The following is a 25,114-nucleotide window of genomic DNA, read 5'->3' on the forward strand; positions in this document are numbered from 1 at the left end:
CTTTGGTTATGTGCCCAAAGCGAGGGTGCTGGATCATAGCGTAGTTCTATTTTTAATTTTTGGAAGAACTACTGTTGTTTCTATAATGTCTGTACCAGTCTACATTCCCGCCAATAGTGCACAAGGGTTTCCTTTTTTCCACAGCTTCACCAACATTTTTTTATTTGTTGTCTTTTTGATAATAGCCATCCAAACAGGTGTGGGGTGACATCTCTTAGTGGCTTTGATTCACTTTTCCTTGAAGATTAATGATGTTGAACTCTTTTTCATTTCCTTGTTGGTCATTTGCATATCTTCTTTGGAAAAAAAATGTCCATTTAGGTCCTTTGCCTTTTTTTTTTTTAATTGGACTGTTGGGGTTTTTTGCTCTTCAGCTGTATGAATTAGTTAAAACTTTTGTATATTAACTCTTTATCAGATATATGGTTTGGAGATCTTTTCTTCCATTCCATTGGTTGCCTTTTCATTTTCTTGATTGTGTCCTTTGCTGAAGAAATGTTTTACTTTGATATAGCCCCCCTTATTTATTTTTGCTTTTTTGTCTGCATCACATACAAAACAAAACAAAACAAAATCGCAAAGACCAATGACAAGGAGATTTTCTCCTATGTTTTCTTCTAGGTGCTTTACTGTTTCATACCTTAAATGATCTTGAGTTCATTTTGGTTCATGGTGTAAGTTAAGAATCCGGTTTCATTCTTTTGCATGTGTAGTATTCCCAGAACCATTTATTCAAAAGACTATCCTTTCCCCATTGTGTATTGTTGGTGCTTTGTCAATGACTAGTTGACCATATACGCATACATTTATTTCTGGCATCTCTATTCAATTCCATTGGTCTATATGTGCATGTTTTAAATGTCTGTTCCATGCTGTTCAATGCTGTATAGCTTTGTAATATTGTTTGATATAAGGAAGTGTGATGCCTCCAGCTTTGTTCTTTTTTGCTCAAGATTGCTTTGGTGATTCAAGATCTTTTGTCGTTCCTACATATTTTTGGATCGTCTTTAATAATTTTCAGTCTATGGACTTTTCACCTCTTGGTTAAATTTACTCCTAAGCATTTTTATTGTTTTTGATGCTATTATAAATGGGGTTGTTGTTTTTTTTAATTTCTTTTACAGATAGGTTTTTTTTTTTCTTTAGTGTATAGAAATGCGGCTAATTTTTCTATGTTGTTCTTTATCATGCAACTTTACTGAATTCACTTATAAGTTCTAATAGTTTCTTGATGGAGCCTTCAGGGTTTTCTCTCTTTTTTAAGTTTATTTATTTATTTTGAGAGAGACAGAGACAGTGCAAGTGGGGGAAGGGCAGAGAGTTTAGAGAGAGAGGATCCCAAGCAGGCTCTGGACTGCCAGCACAGAGCCCAATGTGGGGCTTGAACTCATGAAGCTGAGATTGTGGCTTGATCTGAAACCAAGAGTTGGACACTTCACCGACCGAGCCACCCAGGTATCCCTGGGGTTTTCTATATATAAGATCATATCACCTGCAAACAGAAAATTTAACTTCTTCCTTTCTAAATTGAATGCCTGTTGTTTTTTTCTTGCCTAATTGCTTTGGCTGGTAATTCCAGTACTATGCTCACTAGAAGTGGGGAGAGTGGGTACACTTTTCTTGTTCCTGATCTTAAAGGAAAATCTTTCAACTTTTCACCATTGCGTATGATATTAGTTGTGGGTTTACCACATATGGCCTTTATAATATTGAGGGGCATTCCTTCCATACAGAATTTGTTGAGACTTTTTATCATGAAAAGATTCTAAATTTTGCCAAATACTTTTTCTGAATCTATTCAGATGGTCATATGATTTTTGTATTTCATTCTCTTAATGAAGTGTATCATTGATTGCTTTGTGTAAGTATACTCATCCTTGCATCTCATGAATAAATCTCACTTGATTATAGTGTATAATCCTTTTAATGTGCTACTGAATTCAGTTTACTAATATGTTTGCTAGGATTTTTGCATCTATGTTCATTAACCATATTAGCCCATAATTCTTTTTTCTTATAGTTTCCTCTTCTGGCTTTGATAGAGCATAATGCTGGCCACATAAAGTGAGTTTGGAAGTGTCTCCTCCTGTTTGATTTTTTGAGATGATGAGAAGGAATGGCATTAATTCTTTAAATATTTGATAGAATTCACATGTGAAACCATCCGATCCAGGACTTTTCTTTGTTAGGAGATTATTAATTATTGATTTGATCTCTCTTGGTTTATTCAGATGTTCTCTTTCTTCATCATTTAATTTTGGTACGTTGTATGTTTTTCAGAATTTATCCATTTCGTTTAAATATTCAACTTGTAGAATTATCCATAGTATTTTTTATGATACTTTCTATTTCTGTGATATCAGCTGTGAGGTCTCCTCTGTCATTTATAATTTCATTATTTGAATCCTCTTCCCTTTGTTTCTTGGTCAGCCTATTTAAAGGTTTGTCAATTTTGTTTATCTCTTAAAAAACAAAACAATTTTGGGGGCGCCTGAGTGGCTCAGTCAGTTGAGCGACCGACTTCGGCTCGGGTCATGATCTCACGGTTTGTGAGTTCAAGCCCCACGTCGGGCTCTGTGCTGACAGCTCAGACCCTGGAGTCTGCTTCTGATTCTGTGTCTCCCTCTCTCTCTGCCTCTCCCCCACTCATGCTGTCTCTCTCTGTCTCAGAAATAAACATTAAAAAAAACAATTTTGTTGGTATTTTTGGATGACATTTCTTATCTGGAGTGAATAAGAAATTATTTGATATTTTCTTTAACGTGGTGCCTCATATACTCTACCATTGAAAGTCCTTGAACTTTCTAGCATGTGGTTGGTACACATACCTAAAATTTCACAAATACACATTCCTCACCATTTTGATATTTAGTTATTATAATGGGAAACTGTAGTCGTTAAGAATATGGATTTGCAATATAGGGCTCCATTAAATTATTAAAATTCGAGTTCCCTTTTTTACATTATGAATTTTGTTTTTCAATTCATTTCTCTATCACATGATATGAATGACACTGTAATGTTTGGGGGTGGTGGTATGGGAGGAAAGGAGGTGTATTACAGAAAGAAGCCATACTATTTCAAAATAACTGATTTTTTGAAAGTATTATGTTTTCCATATATTCCTGTGTTTATAAACCTTGATGAGTTGGCTATTATTTTTAGTGTCCATTCTCAACTTTTCATCTTGGAATAATACACCCTTTCTAATCTGGCCTTATTCTAGCTGCTCAATTTCATTTTCCGATATTTCACCCAAAGCTCCTGTCACACCAAAATTTCCCAGTTATCTGACTATGCCATACACACTGTATCTTTGCCTATTATGTTAGTATTTCTTTCTAAAAAGTCTTTCCTCGGGGCACCTGGGTGGCTCAGTTGGTTAAGCATCTGACTTGGGCTCAGGTCATGATCTCAACGTTCATGAGTTCCAGCCCTGTGTCAGATTCTAGAGTTCTGAGCCTGGAGCCTGCTTCGGATTCTGTGTCTCCCTCTCTTTCTGCTCTTCCCCCGCTTTCTCTCTCTCTCTCTCTCTCTGTCTCAAAAATAAATAAACATCAAAACAATTTTTTAAAGTCTTTTCTCATTTTGTCTGCATTGAAAAATATTCATTACGTCAAAGCTGAAACGTCACTCATTTAATGGCATCATAAGATGCCTTTTGTGTTTTATGAGTGAAGTCCATCACTTCTTCCTTTGGGCTTGAATGTATATTGGTCACAACACTATGAAAGCACTTGTGTTTGATTTTATTTATTTATTTATTTATTTATTTATTTATTTTATTTTTTTACTTTTTATTTTTAAAAAAAATTTTTTTTCAACATTTATTTATTTTTGGGACAGAGAGAGACAGAGCATGAATGGGGGAGGGGCAGAGAGAGAGGGAGACACAGAATCGGAAACAGGCTCCAGGCTCCGAGCCATCAGCCCAGAGCCTGACCCGGGGCTCGAACTCACGGACTGTGAGATCGTGACCTGGCTGAAGTCGGACGCTTAACCGACTGCGCCACCCAGGTGCCCCACTTGTGTTTGATTTTAATATTTAATGCAGTCTATGAAGTTCTCAAGTACACTCATCTTTAAATCATTTGTGTACAGCATGGTCACTGGCACCACAGTATGGTGATAATAATGGCCAATAAATGTGGCTGAATGAATAACATAATTGAAGAACCTATAGCTACGTCATAGTCAAACTAATTTTAAAAATTATGCCTATAACTTCACTAGATGTCTACTGTAAGATACTAATTAAGCACACTTATAACATTTACACATCATTTTGTCTAACAGAGATTAGGCGAAATGAATATTTATTATCTTGTTATTACTACTTTGCTCCATAAAAAATAAAAACGTTGCCCATTTGTTTCTGCTTTCTCATATATAGGCCCTCAGGAACCAATTACAAAAAGTAATGTTTTCAAGTGACTGAACCAAGAAGTTTTAATAGGACAAAAGGCTTTCGTCTTACCATTTTATCTCCACATTTTGTTCCAGAAGCAACCAGGCCCAAATCTTTAGAATTGTGATATGAACTAAAAGTTTTGCACTCAGTAGTGACATTCTTCTCTGAAACCTTCTTAAGGTGATTGATCTTTTCTTCTCCAGGTAGAGACGAGTGCTTCCCTCTGCTGCAGTGTATCTTCCCACATTTGACATCTCTGAAGGAAAGGGAGAATATTCTCAGACTTGGGACCAGGAAATAAGGATTTCATAGAGACGAGACCAGCAGTGAAGCAGTTTGGTCACTTTTCTGTAGACCCAGGCTTATCAGTGGGCTGCCGAAGCACCGAGAGAGGCAGGAGGAGAGGTTGGACAGTCACAGTCCTGACTCTGGGAACTGTGAGGTAGAATGATCGTATTTCTTTAGATCTCTGTGATTGTCACAAATCAACATTAGCTCACGTTTCCAGAAGAATATTTCCTATTAGTCATTTGAGTTAGCATAATGTTAATCAAGACATTCGAATCTCTTTCTGGCACAGAGCACCCAGTTAATTCTCACAACAAACCTATGTCTTTGCTATTATTATAACACCCATTTGACAGATTGGGCAACAATTGGAAGGAAGAGGAGGTTAAGGGATCGCCCAGTTTCACCTAGTATATTTAGGAGCAAAGTCAAACTCGACCTAAGTCTTTTATCGTTTGTTTTCAGTCCATATCCCTCTGTGGCACATAAAAAAAAGCCTTTCTGAGCGTAACAAGTCTGGAAGAATGACACAGCTCATGGTTTTTAAAATCAGATCGTTCACTTCTCCCCTTCCTTCCCGTTTCAAGTTCTACGTTTCTTTCTGGATATGGCTTCACTCGCTTCCTTCTTTCTGCTTCTTTCCACCCCTTCCCACTTTACTTTCCTCCTCCTCCTCCTGTTTGCTCTTTCCTATTTCTTGCAGCTTCTCTTCTTCCCTTTCTTTCCTAGGAATTTTAACTCTTGCCCATCTTTCTTCCTTATATTCCACGACCTTCAGCTCATAACTACAGTACATAAATGCCAGTGCCACTCCCAGGGTTGTGTCCTTGCTGCCTCACTCCCTCTCTTCCTAATCTCAATCAAAAGAGGTTAGCAGCTGTCAGAACAAGAGCCGTTATGGTTCTGATTTCACAAAAACACTCTTAGAAAGCACTTGCTTTTCTTCAGGTGGTACTTACTTCTCTTCGCAGGGAATTAATCCGTTTTCCTTATTTTTGCAGTATCCAAATCTATTTCCCTTTTTATTCATCTCATAGCAGAGATCAGAACTGTCTTTCACCTCTAGGATCCAAAGTAGTATGATTAAAGTAACGCAATAAAAACATGAATGTTATACATCACAAAATACCTTATTTTTCTAATCTAATTGAAATTTCAGTATCACGGGGCAGGGAGGCAGAATGGGATAAATAAATCACTTTAAAACTATTCTATTGCATCAGGAAGATATTTTATGGCAGAGTGTGGATGTAAAAAAAAGTAACAAACATACCTTAACCCACATACCGAGGCAGTTAATTAACATTAATGGTAATATCAACTAATATTAAAGGTAATATCCAGAGAGATTCTACGTGATATCTGGGAAGAATGCCACAAACGGCGTTATCTTCAATCTTGCCCATAAATTTTTACAGGATAATAATAGAAATAATGGCTATTATCGTTATCAGCCATTTGCGGTAATCGTCTCTCACCATTATCAAAGAGTTCAGAGCACTGATCATCCCGGGTGGGGCATTTCCCCATGAAGCAGTAACCTTTTGCATTCTTGCAAGGAACGCCATTTACTTGGAATTTGTCCATAGGGCATGCAGAAGAGTGGCCTGTGCACACTTCAGGAAAATCACATTCATCTTTTGCTGGCCTGCACATGGACCCTGATTTTTTCATCTGTTGAAGAAAAACAAAAAAGACTAAATCTTGGGCACATTCAGGTAGCTTAAGGTTAAGTCAGCAGGGGAGGGTTGACCCATTTAATTTATCGTAAAAAAAAAAAAGTTTGAAGGTTGGATCGTGACTTTCTTCTCCATTCCACTGAGAATGGTTATCATTGTTATCAAGGCATTGAAATGCCTTGGTGCTTATGTAATTTCAGGAGTGACAGGATGGTTAGAACAGCATTGGGCAGAACCAGAAAGGACATAAAATGGAGAGGTGAGCAAGTGCTCTGCTCATCCTGCTATAGTACATTCCGTCCCCAGCACACACACAACCAGGGCCCCCTCCTGCCTGTATCTATAATGAGGCATCTCCACTCCCAAGAAATCAGATCTCTCCGTATGAACCAGAAAAGTGCCCTGACTCATTGCTGGAGGAAAGTGCATGAAAATATTCTCTTATTCAGCCATTCAATAGGCACTGAATTGCGATGAGTTCTAGAAAGATTTGAAGATGAAGAAGACATGTTTCCTTTCCTTTGTGAGTTCCGAACATAGTGGGTGAAAGAAATGTCATTAAACCTTTGGACAGAGTCATTTGGACTTCTGATTGCCCTTTCTGGGAATAGATCTCCATGTACTAGTTATTCCCCACTTTTAAATCCCAGTATAATCCTTTTCCCTTCTATTTCACTGTTGTTAGAATGACACCCAAGCTGAGGTTAAATAGGTTGGTAATGATTTCGTAAAGGTTGGCCAAGAACAAGAGTAATGTTGAGCATATAATTCTATTCCTAACAGACCATATGATACCTGCTTCTTCACTCCCCAGACCATAGATCATTGCCAGGGCTTAGACGCCAGAACATCTCAAAAAAGCTTTATTGGGGCCAAGCAAGCATAACCTTAATCTGGGATTAGTAATGTAACTAGTAATGGACAGACAATTCTGTGGTCCTCTGTATCCTTAATAAACTGAAAACAGAGAACCCAGTCTTAGCAAAGGTCCTTACCTGACAAGATTCACAACATTCTCCTTCGGCACAAGTAAATCCTGGCTTCAACACACATTTGTTTGCATCACAGCAAGGATTGCTGCACTCCTGGCAACAAGCAAAAGTTAAAGATCGGAAATGGGTTGGTAGTTAGGCTCCTGTTTAATAAGCTGTGCGTGTATATAACTTATCGTTACTTGTCTTTTGGTTTGAAATGCAAATGCATTATCCTTGGTTATGACATGTATGTGAAGACGATTCCTCGTAACTAGTCTTTGGGACTTTTACTTTGTTTCCTTCCTGTTTGGCCATTCAGTACTCCACACTCAGTGAATTTTCCCTGGCAGGGTACAAAGCCCAAAGCTTCTGACCTTCCATTTTCCTTTCCACTCTTTGGAAGGAAGGGTCCTGCTACTGCTTTATACTAAAGGTTTAATATGAAATAATAGAACTTCTGAAGACATAATTTAACATTTTTCTCAAGATGCTAAGTATTTCAGGCTGGATTTTGTTGCTGTTGTTAACGCTTCATTAAAAACTCATGGACACTTATGGGGCGCCTGGGTGGCGCAGTCGGTTGAGCGTCCGACTTCAGCCAGGTCACGATCTCGCGGTCTATGAGTTCGAGCCCCACGTCGGGCTCTGGGCTGATGGCTCAGAGCCTGGAGTCTGTTTCCGATTCTGTGTCTCCCTCTCTCTCTGCCCCTCCCCCGTTCATGCTCTGTCTCTCTCTGTCCCAAAAATAGATAAACGTTGAAAAAAAAAATTAAAAAAAAAAACAAAAAAAACTCATGGACACTTAGGCCCTGTCTCCTCAAATGAAATTAAAATTGCAAAAGAAGGGGCGCCTGGGTGGCTCAGTCGGTTAAGCGGCCGACTTCGGCTCAGGTCACGATCTCGCAGTCCGTGAGTTCGAGCCCCGCGTCGGGCTCTGTGCTGACAGCTCAGAGCCTGGAGCCTGCTTCAGATTCTGTGTCTCCCTCTCTCTGACCCTCCCCCGTTCATGCTCTGTCTCTCTCTGTCTCAAAAATAAATAAACGTTAAAAAAAAATTAAAAAAAATTGCAAAAGAAATTGTCTGCGTCCTGTCATGGACAGCACTTCATATGTTAGAATGAAACTGTAGAACTATTTTAAAGAACAGGCATGGGCAGACGCCATCAATTTCCAAAGTTAAGAGCCTCTTCACTTTTAAGGTGAGACATTTGAAAACTCTGGACATGTCACTGTCCCCACTCCGATCGTGCAGTCTCTGGTTCGCCGCACAATTAGATTTATTTTGAACTGTAGTATTTGTGTGTATACCACAAATACGGTCTTCAGTCCAGTAGTATCAACGTGACCTTGGTGGTTGTTAGGAATAAAGGATCTCCGCCTCACTTCAGGCCTCCTGAATTAGAAAATCCACAATTAACAACATCCCCAGGTGATATACATACACATAACTTGAGAAGTAGCTGTTTAGGACTCATACCTACATGAGAAGCTCTCAACCAAAATAACCTCTATGTTGGACAAGAGCAGATTAAGAATTACTCTAGGGGCACCTGGGTGGCTCAGTTGGTTAAGCCTCCAACTCTCATGGAGCCTGCTTGGGATTCTCTGTCTCCCTCTCTCTCTGCCCTTTCCCCACACATGCTCTCTCTCACTGTCTCTCAAAATAGATATTTTTTAAATTAAAAAAAAAAGAATGACTCAAACATTTGTCTTAAATCTTCTTCTAAGTGTTCCAGAGACCAAGGCTGTAATAAATATGTGGAAGGTTAGAAGGTTTCTGCTCAATTAAGACAGAGTTTTCTAATCACATGAACTGTCCAACTGGGATATAGACAAGCTTCCTAAGGTCCTGAGTAAAACTCAATTGACTGACTGTGGAGAACACATTCTTACTGTGCATGAGATCAGACTTAATGACATCTAGGGGGTTTTCTCACAAGAAGAGCCAGTTAATATATAAACGAGGCAAATGTGATACTGTGGGTCTCCAGCAAGATCATTATGCGTAATTCATGACTTGGTAAGATGCCTTGCAATGAGGCTACGCCAATAACTTGTTTCAAAATGAGACAAAAAAACACATTACTTAACACTTTACAAGAAATATGGTTGATGAAAGGCTACTTACCTGCCTAGGTTCTAGCTGAGCACAAACTTTGTAATTTAAATACAACATCATTTGCAAATACCTGAACAGGGCCACAGTCGCACTCTTCTCCTTCGTCCAACTTCTCGTCTCCACAATACGGGTAATCACTTAGCTTATCAGAAAATGGGACATTGAACAGGCACGTCGGATTGTAATCCTTCACGTGTTGCAGGTACCGAATTCTGTTGCATTTACTGAATTTTAGTGCCGGAATGCTAGAGTTTAGATGAGCGAAAAATAAAGATTAATTTTATCCATGCACACTGGTGGAACAGCTATGAAAGTTTTATGAGGGCTTTAGAAAGAATAAATATAAACGATCAACTCTAAAAGTCCATTTACTTCTCCTACTCTTGCCTTAGTGGAATACGAGAGTAGCGACTGGGCTTTTATAATAGGCAATGTCTATTGAAACAGGCAACGCATGCCATTCTGGTGAAAATACTCTGACTATATCTCCTCCAGAAAGTCCTCCCTGAAGCCCACAGTTTAGACTGAATGGCTTGGTGCCCCATATCACTTTTTGCTTGTGCCTCTTGCCATCATCTATATAATTGTTTATCATTCATGCAAGATTACAAGCTTCTCAAAGCAAGAAATAGATCTTCTTCTTCTTTTCCAATAAGCGCTAGTTTAACGCCGTGTCTGGTACAGAGTAGGTCTCTGTAAACATTTGTTGAAACAAAGGATTCATTTGGTAACATCTCACACATCCTAGGAATGCCCTATACTTTTGAAAAGTTTAAAGATTCACAAAACTGATATTCACCTCCCTTCTGTCTTCCTCTTGTTTTGACTCCCTTGCCATTATTGACACGATTGGGTACAGATGTACTTTTTGAGCCTTAAGTGGGTTACTTTGGGATGGTGGGGTTCTGAAAAACACTACTAATTATGTAGATAACGATATAAAATCAGCTGTCAGTTACTTAGTTCTTATTCTGTGCCAGTCACCGTAATTTGGGGCTTTCACGATTTTACTTCATTTAATCAATATATAGAAGCACTGGCCATCATCAGCAAACACTTTTCTTATATGCAATGCACTGCGTCCCCTCTGTGAAGGAATTCCAAGACATGTAAGGTTTAGGACCTGGATGCACGTAATTCACAGCATGATGTAGGGATACACACACACACACACACACACACACACATATATATATATATACACACACACACACATATATATATATATATATACACACACACACAGGATATACAGTCCTGTATTCTGTAACTATTTATAGAGTGTATCTGGGACTTTTCTAGATAGTGTGATGAAATAGTGAACGAAGCAGACAAAACCCTCTGCCTTCATGAAGTTTATAATTTATTGGAAAAATAAAATAATAAGCAAGCTAAATAGCTAAAGCACAGACTATATTAAATAGTGATTAATACTAAGAATGGGGGGGAAATGCAAAGAAGAGGGGATAGATAATTCCCAACAGGGTGTTATGAGGAGACAGGATTGAACAATTGGATCAAGTGGCTGGGGGAAGCTTGGCTGAGAATAACATGTGAGTAAAGATTTGAAGGAGGAAATTAGAGTTTATAACAAAGATGATAAAACGAGGCATGTTGAGTGTATCCCTCCCCTATGCACCTCAGTGCAATTTACTAATTAATCATTGCATACTTTTGTAGTATGCTCAGATGGAGTTTTAAATTTTCTCTCACTGTATCACTAGGACAGACACTACCAACTGATAAGATTTAGACCCCAAAGGGAAGCCTATCACGGCTGGTTTTGTAAGAGAATTTATGGAATATATTGGGAAATTTTTCACATAATAACAGTATATCCCTACGATATGGAGATCTAATCAAGAGCCAGTTGCAAAATATCGAAATGTCTTCTCTGCATGGTTTGAGCCTCACCTTCCACCGTGATCCATCACACATCTCTCAAAAGTACAAGTACACGGGTAATCATTATGCTTCATCCCAAGGCTATGCCCCAGCTGATGTGCAATTCTGCTTGCGACTACATTTAGGTCAGGTAAAAGATCCTAAGGCCAAGAAAAGATGTGCATCAGAAATTTCTATAAGATAATGCACTCTAGGACATAGTGTTTTGAAATATTGGTTGAGACCCAGTTTCTAGCTTCTGGTTAAGTAGTACTTATCTGAGAGGCCACAGACTTAGTTATCTCCCTGTCTTGCCCTTGGGTCCTTTAATTATATAATGATGTTGGACAAACGACCTTCTGAGTGTCTCTAACACTAACATTTTGAAATTCTTTTTTGGTGGCACAGTAATAGTCATTGTTGGATTTCTATAAACTCATTCTTACAAATAGCTAAAAACGATAAGCGAATGTCCTACACAATACAATAAGCATTATTGATTTGCCTTTTATATACTAGATATTCAAAGAGGGTAAAAGTAAGTATGCGGAGGTTCATGTTTTCAAAGTACAGTCTTACACTGCACAACAATGTTGTGTGATCCTGGCGGGGGAAGTTTCTGCTACGAAAAAACCCAGAAATTCAGTGATTTGAAATCCCAGGCAGGGTTGATTGTTACCTGTGTTTTTAGCTCTATTTCATGTTTTTATCTCTATGTTAATGACTAAAAAATTAATTTCCAGAAAGGAGTGGGATATTAGGCTACTGTAAAGGTAAAATTCCTCTAATTTGGCCCTCTCATTGCACTCGTTTGAAATTTAAAATGTGTTCTGGACGAGTTGCAATGTCATAATTGGAGTGGCGACAGCCTGTGTTAGATTAGACGGACTCCACTATGCACAATTTGTGTTATTAAAATACCGGAGTCAAGGCATAATCATAAAAATATCCATTTAAGAGATAGATCATGTACTAGGTTTTAATTTCAAGGACTTAATAAGACTGAAATAAGATTACTTGGCCACCATTTACTAGAAGCTTAGTGACTTGGGAAAAATACCAGATAAAATAGGTAAGTCAGCAGTTTGAAGGCCTTATTCTTCCTGAAAATGAATTGCAAGGTTGTCTTGCTATGCTATTTTAAATGGTTTATGAACTCCCTTTTCAGCACGAGAACAATTATCACTTCCCACCAGCCATCAAGTTTTGTGCACTTTATGTGTCCTTGTAAATAAAGACACATTATATTTAATATGCCAAAAAGCTTTCTTAGGTTTTGTATGTTCATTTGTGTGTGGTGTTCTTTTAAGCTCTGAACAACACTCGTTTACTTTCATTGTTCATCTATAGTTTTTATAAAAGATTATTTTCTGATTTGATCAAAGAAACATAACAGCTTCATCATGACATATCTTGGTGGGAATATATGACAGAATGCATGTGTGTTCTCTTCAGCGGGATGCAGAAAATTTACAAAAGTTTAATTCAAACTTTTTGATTAAGTAACATAACTTCAATAAAACACAGCCTACCTTAACGACACTGGAGGAATAATAAGGCAGGCATATACCCCCTGGATAAGAAATTCCTTGTGCATTTGTGTAGAGCCACTTCCCACTGGAAACAAGGTGCAAATACACTCTTCAGTCTGAGGTCATAGTTTAACACAAAGATTGAATTGCTACGAACCCTCACGATGCTAGTACCTTTGCACATAAAAGTGCCTTTTGTTCTAGAGTTCTAGAATTGAGGATGATCTTAGTTGTTATTAAGCTCATTTAAAACCTGTGGTATATTAGAGGCATTGAAACAGTACAGTCTAAAGTTGAAGTCAGAAAAAATTTACTTTCTAAAAACATAATATGGTGAGAGTCCAATTTTACATGGCTTACTCTATACTCAGCTTTGGATAAAACCACTTAAAAGACCAAACAATTAAGCTAAAAAATATTTGGAGGGAAAAATACAACACAGTGAGTAGACTCAACACCATGACTAATTAATTAGCTATAGTTGAAAATTTTTAGAAAATTTCAATCGACCATAGAAATTCATAGAGGACTTGATAGCTATAATCAAATATTTTAAACAGTTGTCACGTGAACTATTCTTGGATTACCTAAAAAGACAGATGTAGTTGTGTATGTTAAGGGAATCCAGACCTGATATGTTTTCAAGAACATTTAGAGTTGAACTACTTTAAAGACAGTGATCATGAGCTGGAGGACCACACTTGGAATTTAATTAAGAAGGTTCAAATACAAGGAAGGTGGTCAGGCTAGATGACCACCTTTAATCTTTAACTTTTTTGACCAAGAAGATCAAAACAGAAATATGCTCTATTTCTTTCTTTGCTTTCGAAATGTTGCACATTTTAGTCTCAGTGTTTGGCTACACATCTTGGAAGAACTTAGAATTCTGGTCTTGCTAGACTCTGGAGATCTTGGAAGAACACCACCTATGGAAATAAAGCATCAGAGCGAGCACGGTCTGATTTTGCTCAAGGTCACTTAAGAACAAAAGTCACACCATGATAATGCCATATATATTGTCTCATCCCTTATGGTTCTCTGTGAACATAGGCAAAAAGACATCCAAGAAGCTCAACACATAAGAAGTCTCAAATATGATGTCCGGTTAAACATTCAGTAGCACTTTTCTCATCTCCGTATTTGCAGACGTACTATTAGGGTAAGAAGCTACTGCTCAGGATAAGAGACATTGAGGAAAGCAAAGTTTTCCATTTACAGCCATGTAAATATTTCTACACTAATTTATTATTTTAAAACACTGGCCCAAGAAATAGGCAAAGAGATTAATCTTGCCCACAACAAAGGTCATGGTGATATTTTAATTTAACCTCTGTAATTTTAGGGCAAACTGGTGCATGAATATCTGAGTCCAAGTCAGGTACAACTATGACCCCCTGCAGATGTGTGCTGGGGGCCATTCCAGATATAAAAATCAGAAATGATATTATTTTGGAGGTGCATTACACTCTCATCAATCTGCCAAAGAGCTGGACTCCAACTATAGGCTTTGGAAGGTTCACTGTTCTGAGTTCAAACTGAAAGTTAACACTTATGTGATGCCGGGAAGCACATTTGTTGGCCATCCACAGACCTTAGGAGAAGCACTGCTACTATAGGAAAATGAAGTGGGACAAGTGGGTACCATGGTTATATACATAGTAGCCTTAAGGGCACCAGAAGAATTGCCGAAAGATTCCATTGCTCCAAAGGTGTGTTTTCATAATTTAATTAGGATAACAGGACTATGGCTAACACAAGGTGAAGATCAGTTCGGCTCCACAATTATTTATCATTTTCTTATAGGCTGAGTAGTGTGATAGGTATTTTGAATTACAAAAATATGATCAAAGTGCCCCCCACCCCGCTTTAAAGAATGATGTAATATTGTACGTAAATCCCAACCTTTACTTAGGAATACTAACGCTGTGATAGATTAGTTATTTGTCATCTTTAACAGCAGAAGAGATGCTCTTGAGAGGCTAGTCACTGGATAGGGACACTCTGTTGAGGGAAAATATCCAGGGAATGAGGATATTCCTTTCCACCGGAAAGGTTGGTTTTGGTGGCGCATTGGAATGGCATAACATGGAAGGAGTTAGTATTGGATGTTGATAAGTGAATCAATTCTAAAAGTAAATTGCTTACCTAATGACATTTTCAACCCTGCCCAGAATTGGAAATATATCATATGTTTACTTTCTAGTATTAACCAATACGAGAAAGAAAGAATATGAAAAAGTTCACGTAGAAATTTTACGTATGGCTACACGTAACATTTTGTCACTGTGTACTATGCAAAAGTCAATTGTTTTAAAAAGTATTTGGTTGCTGTTCATTTGTTTTCTTTTCTTTTTTTTTTTTAATCCACCTAAGTTACGCAGGAAAATAGAGAACTTACGTACCTGAGTAACAGAACGTGATCAAAATTATTCCTTTTTTTAAGGAATATTTCTTGCCAACTTGAAAAACGCAATAAGGTATTTTCCATATTTGAATCTATGTCTATTTTATCTCCATTTGTCCACATTTCAAGGCCAACCAATGTCACATGAATGTCCATGGTTTTATAAATCTGTTCAAAGGGGAAGTAAGTTTTCACAGAGTCAAGTTACAGAAGAATCCTTCATTGTTACTACATTCCTTTATATTAAAATAAGTACTTTTAACATGTGAGGTACAGGGGTGCCTGGGTGGGTCAGTCAGTTGAGTGTCCGACTTCGGCTCAGGTCATGATCTTGCGGTTTGTGGGTTTGAACCCCGAGTCGGGGTCTGTGCTGACAGCTCAGAGCCTGGAGCCTGCTTCGGAATCTTGGTCTCCCTCTCTCTTTCTGCCCCTCCCCCACTCATGCTCTGTTTCTGCCTTTCTCAAAAATAAATAAACATTTTATAAAACAAAACAAAACAAAATATGTGAGGTACATCAACAAAAAAAGCACAGGCCTTATTTTACAAATGGTTACATTGAAACAGAATGTAGAGTAAATTGGCCAGAATCCTGGGTGAATTATCATGACCGACAAAGACACTTGACTGAAAAATCATATTCCCTTGGCACCTCTGGGTGGCTCAGTCGGTTGAACGTCCGACTTCAGCTCAGGTCATGATCTCCCAGCTAGCAGGTTCTAGCCCCACATCGGGCTCTGTGCTAACAGCTCAGAGCCTGGAGCCTGCTTCGGATTCTGTGTCTCCCTCTCTCTCTCTGCCCCTCTCCCACTTGCACACTCTCTCTCTCTCTCAAAAGATAAACATTAAAAACAATAAATAAATCAGATTCCCTTTGAGCTGTCATAAACTTTACAGACACTGGGCTCAAGATGTGCCTAGAATAAATAATTTATTAAGGCTCTGAGATTATAACTGACCTACGTGAATTCACTAACAGTGACACACCGAGGACTAAATGTACCTTATTTATCTCTCCATTTAAGTCATTAGTTGGTTCTACGGCAGGTTAGAAGGTTGATATTGACTTTCAAAGACCAATAGCTTAGCTGCCATATTTTGTTTGATTTTTGGAACTACTTTGTAGTCTGAGAAATCTTACCGGAGATGGCTCAAAACAGGCACCAATAGCTGTAGCCCATAAGCCTTCTCACCCCTATTCCCATTTGCTTTTGTAAACTCTAAGCTGGCAGATAGTTTGATGTCATCACAAAAGAAGATAAAGTTTAAGTACACATTATGAGGATTTTGAGACAAAAACTGTATATAGCAGCCAATACAAAGTAGATTGAAAGAAAGAATGAATAAGAAACTGTGAATGGAGAGCTCACAGAATTAGTAGAGGATGCAATCGTTACTATGAAGCGTATCCATATTCATGGATAAAGAAGATATGGTATATAACGGAGTGTTACTCAGCCATCAAAAAGAATGAAGTCTTGCCATTTGCAATGATGTGGATGGACTTAGAGTGTATTATGCTAAGTGAAGTAAGTCGGTCAGAGAAAGACAAATACAATGATTTAACTCATATATAGAAGTTAAGAAACAAAACAGGTGAACACTGGGGAAAGGAAAAAAGAGAGAGAGGCAAACCATAAAAGACTCTTAGTTACGTAAGAGATTAATGTTATCGTTTTATGTTTTTTTATGATTTTAATTAGCATTCCTTTTCTTCCCCTCAAAGAAATCCCTTTAGCATTTTTTGTAAGGCAGGTCTGGTGGTAATGAGCTCTCTTCCTCAGCTTTTGTTTGTTCAAGAAAGTTTTTGTCTCTCCATTACTGAAGGACAGCTTTACCAGTCATAGTATTTTTAGTTGACAGTTATTTTGATATTACATTCTCTCTTGGCCTAAAAAGTTTCTGTTGATAAATCTCATTTGTAATGGTAAATATATAGTCATTGTTAGAATCTGCAATTTTGTAATAGTGGTATGTAATTCATGACTCTAGTTTAAAAGCTAAAAAGAATGAGCATAGCAAAAAAACCCATAAGTACAATGTGCACAATGCTATTTGTTACAAAATATTTAAAAACCATGTAAATTATCACAGCAGTAATCTAACATGTAAGGAGAAAAAGGAGAAGTGCAAAGTATATGAATTCTAAGTTGTTATCAGGTTAAATCAGGATGTGATAAGTTTGATATCTTATGTAAACCTCATGATAACCTCAAGGGAAATTTTTCTGGCAATTATACAAAGGAATAAAATAAATGGAGTGCCTGTGTGGCTCATTTGGTCAAGTGTCCGACTCCTGATTTTGGCTCAGGTCATGATCTCATGGTTCTTGAGATCGAGCCCTATATTGGGCTTTGGGCTTTTTGGTGATGGCATAGAGCCTGCTTAGAATTCTCTCTCTCCCTCTGTCTCTCTGCTCCTCTTTAGCTGTGTGCACATTCTCTCTCTCTCTCTCTCTCTCTCTCTCTCAAAATAAATAAACATTAAAAAAAACTTGAAAAAAAGAAAACAAATATACAAAGAAAAGCCAGCAGAAATAAAAGGAGAAATAAACAGTAAAGCAATTATCGTTGGGCCTTTAATACCCCACACTGAACAATGGATAGATCAGACAGAGAATCAATAAGTCAACAGTGAATTTGAACAATGCTTTAGCCCTAATGGACCTAACAGACATATATAGAACATTCTATCCAACAACAGAATACATATTCTTCTTATATGCACATAGAATATTTTTGTGATAGACTATATATTAGGTTTTAAAACAAGTCTTAGCGAGTTCAAGAAGACAGAAATCATACCAAGTATCTTTTTTGAATATAAAGGTATGGAACTAGAAACCAATAACAAGAGGAAAACTGGAAATTCATGAATACGTGAAAATTAAGCACACTCTCCTGCACAATCAATGGATCAAAGGAGAAACTAAAGGGGAAACAAGAGTTTCTTGAGAGAAATGAAAATGGAAACACAACATGAAAAACTTATAGGATACATCAAAAGAAGCTCTAAGAGAAAAGAAAGTTCATAGCCATAAATGCCTACATTAAGAGGTAAGAAAGATCTCAGATAAAGAACCTAACTCTACACACTGAGGAACTATACATATTTAAAAAACACCAAACCAAAACAATAACAATAAAAACTGAGCCCAAACTTAGCTGAAGAAAGGAAATGATAAACATTATAGGAGAAATAATGAAGTAGAGAACAGAAAAACATTGGAAAAGATTAACCAAAACTAAGAGTCAGTTCTTTAAAAAGATGAAGAAAATGGACAAACCCTAGCTAGACTAAGCAAAACATAAAGGACTTAAACCAGCAAAATTATAAATGAAAAAGGGGGTGTTACAACTGATATCACAGAAATTTAAAGGATAAGAGGCTGCTATGAACAACTATATGACAAGAAACATGACACCTAGGAGAAAAGCAAAAAATTGGAAACATACAACTTACCAAGACCAAATCAACAGAAATAGAAACTCTGAATAGACCAATTACTAGTATGGATATTGAAATAATAATCGAAACTATCCTAATGAACCCCAGGACCAGATAGTGTAAATATACCAAACATTTAAAGAATTAATACCAATAATTCTCAAACTCTTCCAAAAAGAAAAAGAAAAAGAAAAAGAAAAAGAAAAAACTCAAAGGGAAGGAAACCCTCCAAACTCATTTCACAAGGCCAACATTACCTTGATACCCAAACCAGAAATGGATACTACTAGAAAAGAATACTTCAGGCTAATATCCCTAATGAGTATACATGTAAAAAAAACCTCAATAAAATACCACCAAATTGAATTCAGCAGCACATTAAGAGGATCATTCACACGGTCAAGTGGAATTTACCCTGGGATGCAAGGGTCATTCAAATAAACAAATCAATGAATGTGACATATTACATTAATAACACAAAAGAAAAGAATCATAAGAATCGTATCTCAACTTGACAAAATTCAACATTTTATTCATTATTAAAAAACCCTCTTAACAAATTAGGCATAGGTGGAACATATCCCAACATAATCAAAGCCATATATGACAAGCGCACAGCTAACATCATGCTCAATGGTGAAAAAGCTTTTCTTCTAAGATCAAGTACAAAACCAGTACCCACTCTTAGCAACCCTATTCAACATAGCACTGGAAGTTCTAGCTACAGCAATCAGACAATAAAAAGAAACAAGGGTATCAGAATTGGTAAGGAAAGTAACATTGTCTCTATTTGCAGCCATGATTTTATCTATAGAAAAATCCCAAAGACAACCCAAAATTGGTAAGATTTACTCAATGAATTTAGTACAGTTGCAGGATACAAAATTAGCAGGCAGACATTTGGTAGCATTTCTAGACAATAACAGGGAAATTTCTGAAAAGAAATAAAAATATTTATCCCCCACATACACGAACGTCAAAAATAATAAAATACTTAGGAATAAAGTTAATAAGGAGCTGAAAGATATGTATGCTTAAAAGTATAAGTTGATAAAATAAATCAAAGAAGACACAGATAAATGCAAAGGTATCCTCTGTCCATTGAGTGGAAGAATTAATAATGTTAAAATGCAAATACTACTGAAAGCCATCTATATAGTCAATGCAATCCCTATCAAGATTCCAGTGACAGTTTTTATGAAAGTAGAAAACAAACTCCTAAAGTTTATATAGAACCAAAAAACACCCAAATAGCCAAGAAAAAAAAATCCTGAGAGAGACAAAGCAGGAGCATCACACTTCCTGATGTTAAGTTTTATGTAAATCTAAAGTCATCAAAACAGTATGGGACTAGCATATAAAGAGACAAATAGTCCAATGGAACAGAAGCAAGAGCCCAGAAATGAACCGAGGCATATACAGTTACCTAATATTTGACAAGGAAGCCAAGAACACTCAGTGGACAAAACATTATCTCTTCAATGTATGACGCTGAGATGATTGGGTATTCACATGTAAATAAATGAATGAAGATGAACCAGTAACTTATGCCACTCACAAAAATGAATTCAAAGTGGATTAAAGACTTACATGTTGAGTCTTACTATGAAGATCCTAGAAGAAAACAAAACTAAAGCTCCTTAACATGGGTCTTGGTAATGATTTTTTGGATATGACGCCTAAAAGCAAAAGCAATAAAATAAGAAATAAGAAACGGGACTGCATCTCAAAGCTTCTACACAACAAAAGAGTCCATTAAAAAAGTGAAAAGATGGAATGGGAAAACATATTTACAAGCCATATATCTGATAAGGGGTTAATATCCAACACACCTAAACAACCCATCAACTCAATAGCAAAAAAAAAATACAAATAACCTAATTCAAAAATGGGCAAAGTACCTAAACAGACCTGTTTTTCAAAAAAGATGCATGAAAGGCCAATAAGTGCATGAAAAGATGTTCAACATCGCTAGGCATTAGGATAATGCAAATTAAAATCACGATGAGGTATGATCTCATGCTTGTTAGAACGGCCATCATCAAAAAGACAAGAGACAACAGATGCTGGTATGGAGGTGGAGAAAAGGGAGAAAATCAATCAATAAAAAGAAACAGGAAAAAAAACCACATAGGTGACTATGAGATATAACTATTTCACACCACATTGCTCCTCCCTTCTAGAAAAATATGGGGAGGGTTTTTAACAGCCATAGAAATAGGCTTAAAGCTCAGAGAATATCTACTTCTGGCTCAGATGTACAAAACTGGAAATAATATCGCTTCTACCCTGACAGAAAGAAAAAGCCAGAGAATCTACAAAGTCATATCAGATCGGACCGTAAGTTAGCTGAGGTAACAGGGCAAGTAAGATGATGCCTGAAATCTCGGGAAAGATTACTTCTTTAAGGCAGAAATGGTACTGGAGTATCTCCCAGCAGCAGAGGATGCTGAGCACCATACAAGACATAAGAAGAACTTACCAGACATTTTTAAGGAATTGCTAAAGGGCAAGTATGTGATAGAATGAGTGTAGGACCCTCTGAGAGACACAGGCATAAGGAATCTCACGCCTATGCTCAGAATCTTCTCCACGGGCCTCCTCTGCATGCCCCATGAAACCATGGAGGGCAGAATGGGAGACTTGGAGGTCCCCTCCTCTGGTGGGATAGGCTTGAAGGATGAGAGAAACTGCTGACTTGGGAACATCTTTAAACCTACCAGACTCTTGTTCTCCAGAAAAACAAAAGCACTAAGCTGCTGTGTGACCTTCAGAAAGAAATATTTTTCCTGTTCTTATCTCATTGTCCCTTCTTTCCTCGTGCTCACTACGGGCTTAGTTTGCCCTTTCTGCAGTTCCTTAAGGCAGAAGGTTAGTTGTTTATTGATACTTTCTTTTTAATTGATATATGTTTGCATTTGTAGCTATAAACTTTCCTCCCAGAGCTCCTTTTGTTGTATCTCATACGTTTTGGTAGGTTTTGTTTCCATTTTTTGTACCAAGATTTTCTTCTTATGCCTTTCATTTATCCGTTGGTCCACTTGCTGTTCAGGAATGTGCTCTTGAATTTCTGCATATTTATAAATTTTCCATTAATCTGGCTGGCGTTGCTTTTTTAGTTTCATACCACTGTGGCAGGAAAAGATACTTGGTATCATTCCCATCTTCTTGAATTTGTTGAGATTTGCTCTGTGGCCTACTCTATAATATATATCATGAAATGCCTCTTCTGCTCTGGAAAAGGTGTATTCTGTTGCTCTTGGGTGAAAAATTCTGCATATACCTGTTGGTTTCATTTGGTCTATAGTGTTGTTCAAATCCAGTCTTTATTGATGATCTGTCTGGATGGCATATGGATTGCTGAGGGTAGGGCATTTTTTTTTTTTATTCTCCCAGAACTCAAGTGAAAACCTATTGTTACTGAAAGAAGGGAAAAGAAAAACCAGAAAAACAAACAAACAAAAACCTTCTGCCCCTGGAGGACAGACAGGAAGCTGTCCTAAGGCCAGAGCCTTCGAGGTCTCCTACCAGTGAAGGAAGAACATAAACGATGAGAATAATCTACCCAAAGACCCCATGGGCAGAGCTTTCCTAAAACAGGATAGATCAGAGTAACAAAACTCTCTGGGTCCCCTAACCAGGCTAGAGATCACTGAATTAGCAAACAAAAACAGATTACTACTGAAGGAGAGATAAGAATTGTGAGTGCAGACCTTTCAGCTCTGGCTCTTAGCAAAGGCCTGAAGTTGAGGGTGCAGGGACAAGGTGGGTGAAGCAGGGACAAAGTCTCCAACAGTGCTAGGTTCTGGAACAGTGATTTTAAATGTATTAATGGATTTGATTTATGCGTGATGAGTTTTCAAGTCTTTATATGTTGCTTTATAAATTTTGTGGTTACTAACCAATATTTGAAATTTATTTAGATGTTAAATGTCATTCACTTCAAAACCCAAAATCTCAGAGCTGTGTTTCCTGTATCGCCTTACAGTTTTCAATGGATTTTGGTTCATTAGTCTATGCAGTGAATTTCTGTGTTTTGGGCCTTCTCAATACTGAGCTTACCACAAAACCCAGGAGATATCTACCCTAAAAGGTATTTTCCATTTGTATTCTTAGATTGATTCAAACGTTATCAGATCTTACCATGTTGACAAAATTGACCATTCCCCAAATTCGATTCCTTATTTTACTGTGATGATGATTATTCCTGCGACACTGGAAATAAAACATCAGATCAACATTCATTAATAACATATGATATAAACTCAACAAAATCACCTACTGTGAGATATTTCCAGGGTGGGGGGGAAACTTATTGGTATTCTTTCTGGTCAGCTAAAAATCATGGCAATTTATGCAGAATTACATTTTTGATATGAAATCACTACACACAGCAGTTTCTAAAGACATGCTTCAGCTTAGCACTACTTTTAAGATTTTCTTCATAACCTCGTTCCCTTTTCACATCACAACATATTGCATTACGTTGATTTATTAAACCAACTGATAAGTGTTCTTTAGAGTCCATATTTATAATGCTGATGAAGCAAAACGTATTAAAGTGTCACAGAAATCCTTATATTGCAAAAAAACTCCGGAAACTTTATCAGCCCTTCTGTATCCATGGTAGTAACAAACTACGGAATGTAATCAAAGACCACCCTGCAGCCAGAGATGTGATGGAGAGGGGCAGGAAACTGTGACACCCCTTCTCTCCAGGGAAAGGCTGAGAAAACAAAGCGGACCTTCCTGCTCCAGCCTATTCTGTCTTTTGTTCCTTTCTAAGAAATGGACTCCCCATTTGTGGACCTTGTTGTTGGCATTATCGACTGAGACCTGATAAAATATACTTTATAATAACAAAAGTATCCTGTAGGGATAAATGCAAATGATCAAGCTTGTTTCATAATAAGAATAAAAAGAAATATGGCTTTTCTGAATCCTACAAATATCCTCTATTTACTATTCCATTGCTCTCCTGTTGTCTCACATACCTAAATACCTCAAAGATATAACGTTAGACTCTCTTCACTTATCTCTCATTCATCCCTCAACCCATACTCATTAGTTTAACTGCCTCTATTCCACAGAAACTATTCTTGACAGGCACATAAATGTCCTCCTGCTTATCCAGTCCATTGAACACCTTTTCCTCATCTTCCTAGTCATCTCATCTACCTTTAATATTGACCATTTTATCTTTCAAGAAATTTCTTATCACCTTTGTGTCCAATACCCTATCACTCCTAGTGTTTCATTGTACAGAGGTTCCTTTTTTCCACCATTCCCTTAAATTCTGGATGGCAAATATGGTTTCACACCAGAATTGTTGGTGACCAGTTGGTAGAGCTTGCCTAAAATACAGTTGAGAAAGATCCTGAGACTGGGGTACCTGGGTGGCTCAGTTGGCTAAGTGTTGGACTCTTGATTTTGGCTCGGGTCGTGATCTCAAGGTTCATGAGCTCAAACACTGAGTTGGGCTGTGGGCGGACAGCATGGAGTCTGCTTGGGATTCTCTCTCTCCCTCTCCCTCTGCCCATCCCCAGCTCATGCTTTTACGTTCTCTCACAAAATAAATAAATACACTTAAAATTTTTTTAAATCTTTCTATTTTTTAAAATGTTTATTCATTTATTTTGAAAGAGTGACAAAGAGAGTGAACAGGGGAGGCGGGGGAGAGAGAGAGAGAGAGAGAGAGAGAGAGAGAGACTCTCAAGGAGGCTCTGTGTTGTCAGCACAAAGCCTGACGTGGGGCTCAAACTCATGAACCATGAGATCACGATCTTAGCCCAAACCAAGAGTCAGACACTTAACTGACCGAGTCACCCAGAACCCCCAAGAAAGAAGGATTCTGAGAGTATCTTAGAGATCATAGGGATAGGGTACTTTATCAATCAGTGATTTCCACAGATGGGGGTAAGGAAGACAAATGCATACAGAGTCTTTGCATCCTTATTAATGGTTAGTCTTTATTAATGGTTAGTCTTCCCCAGGATCTAGATACCTGTGTTCTGCTTATCCTTTCAACTTGCTGGGTCTGGTTGTATAAATCCATATCCTTACTCACCTGCTTAAAATTCATCACATCGTCTTCAAGATATGTAAACTCCTCAACATGTTTTCCAAAAGCTGCCTTTGTTTTTCTATTCTGTCTTACCAGAATACAATAACTCTACATTGTTCTTGCTGTTACCCTCTATACTCAGCTAACATATACATGTATGTATGTATGAATATATTACTCATATAATTGTAAATATATACATTCAACACTCAGCATCTAGCATATTAGATGCTCATTAACTATTTGTTAAATGAAAATGAATGATTTACTATAGGAACTTCTCTTAAAAAAAAACTTAAATATCTAAAGACAAT

General features: G+C 37.5%; 1 protein-coding gene across 1 annotated transcript in view; it reads right to left on the reverse strand.

Moving 5' to 3' along the window:
* Nucleotides 1-25,114, reverse strand: part of ADAM7 (ADAM metallopeptidase domain 7) — a 66,737-nt gene that overhangs the window by 12,628 nt on the left and 28,995 nt on the right. The window contains exons 8-16 of the mRNA XM_047857569.1: nt 22,880-22,951; nt 15,289-15,458; nt 12,887-12,971; nt 11,385-11,515; nt 9,541-9,715; nt 7,374-7,463; nt 6,178-6,373; nt 5,659-5,761; nt 4,478-4,667 (exon numbers count right to left, since the gene is read on the reverse strand). Of these exons, the coding sequence (XP_047713525.1) occupies nt 4,478-4,667; nt 5,659-5,761; nt 6,178-6,373; nt 7,374-7,463; nt 9,541-9,715; nt 11,385-11,515; nt 12,887-12,971; nt 15,289-15,458; nt 22,880-22,951 (1,212 nt within the window). The remainder of the gene's footprint in view (nt 1-4,477; nt 4,668-5,658; nt 5,762-6,177; nt 6,374-7,373; nt 7,464-9,540; nt 9,716-11,384; nt 11,516-12,886; nt 12,972-15,288; nt 15,459-22,879; nt 22,952-25,114) is intronic.

This window comes from Prionailurus viverrinus, chromosome B1 (genome assembly GCF_022837055.1).
Source record: "Prionailurus viverrinus isolate Anna chromosome B1, UM_Priviv_1.0, whole genome shotgun sequence".
Classification (NCBI taxonomy): Eukaryota; Metazoa; Chordata; class Mammalia; order Carnivora; family Felidae; genus Prionailurus; species Prionailurus viverrinus.